This window comes from Epinephelus moara, chromosome 9 (genome assembly GCF_006386435.1).
Source record: "Epinephelus moara isolate mb chromosome 9, YSFRI_EMoa_1.0, whole genome shotgun sequence".
NCBI lineage: Eukaryota > Metazoa > Chordata > Actinopteri > Perciformes > Serranidae > Epinephelus > Epinephelus moara.
In genome coordinates, this window is record NC_065514.1 from 38,546,600 (window position 1) to 38,553,293 (window position 6,694).

The 6,694-nt window shown below is 43.7% G+C and overlaps 1 protein-coding gene across 1 annotated transcript in view; it reads left to right on the forward strand.

Annotated features, from left to right (window-relative positions):
• The window catches only part of LOC126395343 (ras-specific guanine nucleotide-releasing factor RalGPS1-like), a 304,495-nt gene that overhangs the window by 42,691 nt on the left and 255,110 nt on the right, over nucleotides 1–6,694 (forward strand). The window contains exon 8 of the mRNA XM_050052749.1: nucleotides 2,686–2,812. Coding sequence (XP_049908706.1) covers nucleotides 2,686–2,812 — 127 coding nt within the window. The remainder of the gene's footprint in view (nucleotides 1–2,685; nucleotides 2,813–6,694) is intronic.

Below are 6,694 nucleotides of genomic sequence, written 5' to 3' on the forward strand. Positions count from 1 at the left end.
TCCCAGGAGGGCATTTTGGCTGCCAAGAGGGCACTTTAGCGTGCGTTTTGGCTCCCAGGAGGGAGCTTTAGCACACGTTTTGGCTCCCAAGAGGGCACTTTAGTGTGCGTTTTGGCTCCCAGGAGGGCATTTTGGCTGCCAAGAGGGCACTTTAGCGCGCGTTTCGGCTCCCAGGAGGGCATTTTGGCTGCCAAGAGGGCACTTTAGCGTGCGTTTTGGCTCCCAGGAGGGCACTTTAGCGCGCGTTTTGGCTCCCAAGAGGGCACTTTAGCGCATATTTTTCAACAATTGGGCCACGAGGGTACCCAGGTACTTATCAGATGTCACCATCTCAATGTCCTTTCCCTGGATGTTCACCGGTGTTGGGGGGAGGAATCTGCGCCTGCGGAAATCCACCACCAGCTTTTTGGTTTTCCCCGCGTTGATCTGAAGGTGGTTCCTCAGGCACCAGTCCACAAAGTCCTGGTTCAGTTCTCTGTACTCCCTGTCGTCCCCATCTGTGATGAGGCCGACTATGGCAGAGTCGTCGGAGACCTTCTGCAGATGACAGGTGGGGGTGTCATATGAAAAGTCTGCAGTGTAGAGGGTGAAGAGGAACGGTGCCAGCACCGTCCCCTGCGGGGCCCCCGTACTGCAGACACCCAAGTCCGATACACAATCCTGGGATCCAGGATGTGAGGTGATTAGCCACCCCTATGTGCTCCAGTTTGTCCCTCAGAAGCGCAGGCTGTATGGTGTTGAAAGCGCTGGAGAAGTCAAAGAACATGATTCTCACAGAGCTTCCGGGCTTCTCCAGGGGAGAAAGAGCTCTATGCAGGAAGAAGGCTGGTAGGCAAACTGCAGCGGGTCCACTGAAGAGCCTACTGCGGGGCGGAGACGAGACAGGACCAGGTGCTCCAGAGTCTTCATGAGGTGTGATGTTAATGCCACTGGTCTGAAGCTGCTGAAGTCCTTGGGTGCAAGATGTCTTCCATAGCTGTGGTACTCTCCCCAGATGGTTTCAACTATCCCACACAGTTGGTCTCTGCAGGACTTCAGGAGCCTGGAGCGGATGCTGTCTGGACCCGCAGCCTTCCTCGTCTTTATCCTCCTCAGCTGATCTCTCACCTGACAGGTAGTGAAGGACAAGCTGGAGCAGGGGGGNGCAGACTGATCAAATCTATTGAAGAACAGATTCAGATCATTCACCCACTGCTGGTCGCCTCTGGCCTGGGAGTCCGGTTGTTTGTGTCCTGAGATGGTTTTCAGGCCTCTCCAGACTCCGCTGACGTCACTCTGCTACAGTTGTTCCTCCATCTTCTTTTTATATTCTTCCTTTCCCCGCCTGATGTTTCTCCGTAGCTCCTTCTGCATGGCCTTCAGCTCCTCCTTAGTTCCAGAGTTAAAAGCTCTCCGCTTCTCCTTCAGGAGAGCTTTTATATCTGGAGTAATCCAGGGTTTGGTGTTGGAGAAGCAGCGTACAGTCCTGGTGGGTACGGTGCTTTCCACACAGAAGTTAATATAATCCGTAATGCATGGTGTCAGTCTGTGTCCTCCCCATGGGAATCGCTAAGTACCTCCTACACAGTGGTCTCGAAGCAGTCCTTCAGGGCCTCCTCGGCCTCATCAGACCACCTCTTCACAGTGCGGGTGGTTGCTGGTTCTCTCTGCACCAGAGGTTTGTAGACAGGCAGAAGATGAGCCAGGTTGTGATCAGCTTTTCCCGGGGGCGGGGGACTAAGCCTAAGTCAGCCTAACTAGGGGCTGGTACAAGGCAAGCCTGAGCCAGCCCTAACTATAAGCTTTATCAAAAAGGAAACTCTTAAGTCTAGTCTTAAATGTGGAGACGGTGTCTGCCTCCCGGACCGCAACAGGAAGATGATTCCACAGGAGAGGAACCTGATAGCTGAAGGATGATCTACTTTTGGAGACTTTAGGGACCACGAGTAACCCCGCATTCTCAGAGCGCCGTGTTCTGGTGGGATAATAGGGCACTATGAGCTCTCTAAGATATGACGGAGCCTGACCATTTTATTGTTTGATTTTTTGGTTTTTATCATTCTTGGAGGCCTGCTGAAGTGTATATCTACCTATGTATTTTTCATAATGGGGTGGCATTGGTGGTGTTTTTTATTTACTGTGGCATTTGTTTCATAGTTCCTGAAAGCAGATGCTCATCCTATAACATAAAAGACTTTGACATGTTTTGTTTGTGGACACAGGTCTAATTCACCCATTCATTTATTTTTCACCTTTTATTTTGTTTTGTATAGTTTGTGAAAACCAATACCACTCAGGATTTTGTTTGGGCCTGCGGAAAACTATTGAGTCACATATTGGTAAGAAAGAAAACCAGAGTTTGCCAAATTAGTGTGAATTACTCAGGATGCAGACCTCTGACTCACTGTACAAAATGCCTCATTAGCCGATACTGCAGTCTACAGCAGACATAAAGACAGAAAAACCGCTGATATATGTCTCTTGACAAATTATCAGTAAGTATATTCCTTTGTAAATTATTCTGTAGCTCAAACAATCCGTAAAAATTTTAATATTACAATAAGGGTTTTGGGACACACGCACCCTGTTGTTTGTGTAAGACACCATGATGTAATTGTTGTGTGTTTGCCATAGTTTCCATTCATGTAATATGTTCTAAATGAGAAGGACTAATTAAATGTGTGTAATCTGTTCTCTCTGTTGTAGTTGATTAGTCGTAAAGACAAGGCGACATTTGAGAAACTTAACTATCTGACATCCAAGGAAGAGAACTACACCCGCATGAGAGAATACATCCGCTCTCTGAAGATGGTGCCCTGTATTCCTTACCTTGGTAAGTCCTCCATCTGTGCCTCAATATCTTTTCAGCACACCCTGCTTTTAATCCTCTTCAAGCCAGTGCTTTCCAAGCCCCTGAACACCTTACACAACATTCTCGTTGTGATTTTACATTGCAGCATCACAGAGACATTCTCATTGGGATTTCACTTTGAAGATGTGTTGAACTTTGTTATAGGCTTGGAGTGTTCAGCTGCATGGTCCATGATGTTAATCTAGGTGTTGTTGAACGCCTTTAACAGTTGCCCAAATACCCTGAGAGAAGCATATTTCTTTCTGTTCAATTTATTGCTTCATGCAACATGTTATATAATTTTATAATGTAGACTTGTGTTGATTTTTACCATTACATTTGAAACAAAGCAACACAGTGCCCTTTACTATGCAGAACCACAAGTGTTACGGAAATGGTGATATACCATTTTATTAATTCTGACTTTACCATAAAAATGGGCATAAATGCACTTGTTTACAATTTATTTTTAATCATAAATAAATAGAATAAATTAATGTATTGTCCTTTCAGGCAATTTATTGTGTGATCATTTAATGGGCAACAAAAAGTATCATAAAAAACTAATTAATTTACGTATAAATGATGGCATTCAAAAATCTGTTGCAGATTCAAAAGAGAAATTACTGGATTCACACACTGAATTAGGAATACAGATTTGAAAAAGGCACTTAAAAGCACAATTTCCTTTCTTATTTGCAAGTCCAGTCCCCTGTTTTTTCTTTTCATATATGCTATTTAAATTGAATAATTTCTTCACTTAGACTTTTCATGATTCTTTGGGCCTTGTGCTGGTAAAATGAAGTAAAACACTGTAAATTAGACATAGGATGTAACAAACTTTCTGATTGGCCATCACCTGGCAAATGTGGGAAGAAGAGGGTGTCAAAACTGAAGCTCAGAATGGATTGATACCGGCTCTCTGTGACCTAATTTTAAGGCCCTGATAACACAGGACACATTTTTAGCAGCTGGGGGCGCTTTTTTGTCATTGATTTTAATGAAGACGAAGCTTTTTGCTTGTGGTTTTTGCGTTGTGATGCGCCTCATTCTTCTGCGCTCCAAGTGCCTAGCATTTTTGCCCGTAGCGCTCTGAACGCCTCGAGTTGAAAAAACGTAAACTCCGAGCAGAAAAATGGCTCACATCATCTCTCCCTTTTCCCCATTGTCCAATCGGATGATTCGAGAGGCGGGCCTTCTGTGGTGGTTATGACAACAAGTTTACAGCTGGCAAACAATGGAAGAGAAACTGGTGGTAGCCGTTGCTGGACACCCAGAGCTTTACGACTTTACAGACTGCAGTAACCATGATCTCAACAGAAAACAGCAAACATGGAAGCATATAAGTGCAGTACTTGAAATTTTGGGTAAGTAGTTTTCATACATAGACTTTATTAACAAATAACATAACAGTTTGGTTGCATGCAGTTGATAGCTATGTGCTAAGTGAATGTTAGTTCACTTTCAATGTATCCCTAGACAAGCTGTAGGACATATGGCCAAAGCATAAAACCTCCTATCTGCAAAATGATCCAGGGAAAGTGGGGGAAAGACTTCCTATCTTCACTTTGCAAGGCACTAATACCTAGTTGGTATTGTCAACACATAATATAGTAATATAGTCCCAAAACAGTGTATTATCTATTGGGTATCCTTAACAAATAGCATTCTGCAAGAAACAAGTTTTTTATAAGTTTTCTCAAAAAAGTGCATTTTTCATATAGGAGGTGTTACTCTTTGGCCATCACTAGCTATCAGCTAGCTAGCTTCTTTTTCTTCTTTTTTCTTTTCTTTTTCTTTTTTTTTGTTACTTTGTTTCGTTAGAGGAGGAGTGCAGATGGAAATGGAAATATCTGAGAGACTGAGTATTTGAAAGAAATGAGGGCAGAGAAAGAAAAAAGGAGTGGAGCAGAAGGGGGCAGCCAGAAAAGGTGGAATTTTATGGCTATTATATCATTCCTTGAGCCACACATTAAGGAGAGACCAACAACCTCCAACTGCTCATTTGATCTAGGCAGCCAGGATTGTACTGTTGAGTCTCTCCTACTCCCTATAGTGTCACAAGTTGAGGTAGGTGAAGCATTTCTCAGGGACCTGTTAGGAAGTCTGGTAGTGAGGTCAAAGTCAGAAGGGTCCTTCATACATCAATCATTTTGGCTGTGTGAACACAGATGTAAATTCGTTTCGCTTCCATCCTATTTTGGTGTGTTACAGCTACATCAGTAGGGTAGTATGCACTATACCACCACTTAATTTCAGCTGGGTTTATTCTGTGATGACATGTCGAAATGCCTATTTTGAAAAGGGACTGTGACTTTCTGCAGTGTTTTTACACTTGTTTGCATTATTCTGTCAGGAAGATGACCTGCTTGTTGAGAGTTTGGAGCCATCTCCTGCATGCCCTACAACATCAGCCACCAGGGTCTGAGGTGCTCCACAAGCCAGCACATCATCCACCTGGTGCACCCAAGGCTGTAAAGACTCCTGTCCAATGAGCAGAGAGACTGGGAGAGGTAGCAGAGGAGAGCAGATGAAACAGAAGTGTTGACAGGATACCAAAGAGAACTCCTGGCAGCTGTCACCAAACCTCTTGATGAGGATGAACATTTTTTATGAGCTTGAACCCTGCTGTAAAACGCTTGCCACCAAGGAAGAGCACTGAAATTTAGTTAAAATTAATGCAGATCCTAATTGAAACAAAGTTTGGTGATGAATAGATGAATAGTTGCTTTTTTGGTTAAGCCTTTTGGCACGAAACTGTCACTGCACCAAGCTGGATTTGTCGACACCTCCCCCTGCTGCGCCGCCACACCCATCTCAGCGCACCTGGGTCTGCCAAACTACCAAACTGAGCGCGCCTCGGGTTGCGCTGCTCGAAACTAGCTCTGCGGGGGGTTTGCCACCCTGCGCCACCCTGCGCTGCGCCGGGAAACTAGAGCCCTTAATCTCCTCTAGAGTAAGCTCAGGATATAGAGTCTGCACTTCCCTGGTGTCTAGTGTGGGAAGCTTGCAGTTTACTAGAAACTTGTTAATAGTGTCTGAGTCAACAGTACATTTAGATTTATATAATTCTTGGTAGAATCTGGGGATGTTTTCAGTTTGCCATTTTTATCTCTGACTTTGTTAATGGCACGGGAGGCTTGTATCTTAGCTGTCCGGCCAACAGGCTGTGTGGCCTATCTCCAAAGAAGTATTTTTGTTGTGTGTTGTAGAGAATAGAGCCAACACATTTTGTTAGGATGGTATTGTGTTCAAATTTCATTTTGGTAATTGCCTCCAAAGTTGCCTCAGAAGGATTTGCTTTATATAAGGTTTTGAGTTTTGCAATATCCATAACCAGTTCTTTAGGATGACTGTCATCTGTTTTCTTTTTGGTGGCTGCAAATTAGATTATATAACTCCTCATAACTACCTTCAGAGATTCCCATAAGATCGAATCATTGACATTTCCAGTATCATTTTCAGAAAGGGAATGCATAATGTGTTTGTCTAGGTACAGTGGTGTGAAAAAGTGTTTGCCCCCTTCCTGATTTCTTACTTTTTTGCATGTTTTCCGCACTTAAATGTTTCAGATCATCAAACAAATTTAAACATTAGTCAAAGATAACACGAGTAAACACAAAATGTAGCTTTTAAATGAAGGGTTTTATTAATGAGGAAGAAAAAAATCCAAAGCTACATGGCCCTGTGTGAAAAAGTGTTTGCCCCCCAGCTCCTGTTAAAACATAACTGTGGTTGATCACACCTGAGTTCAATTTCTGTAGCCACACCCAGGCCTGATTACTGCACATCTGTTCCCAATCTAGAAATCACTTAAATAGGACCTACCTGACAAAGTGAAGTAGACCAAAAGATCCTCAAAAG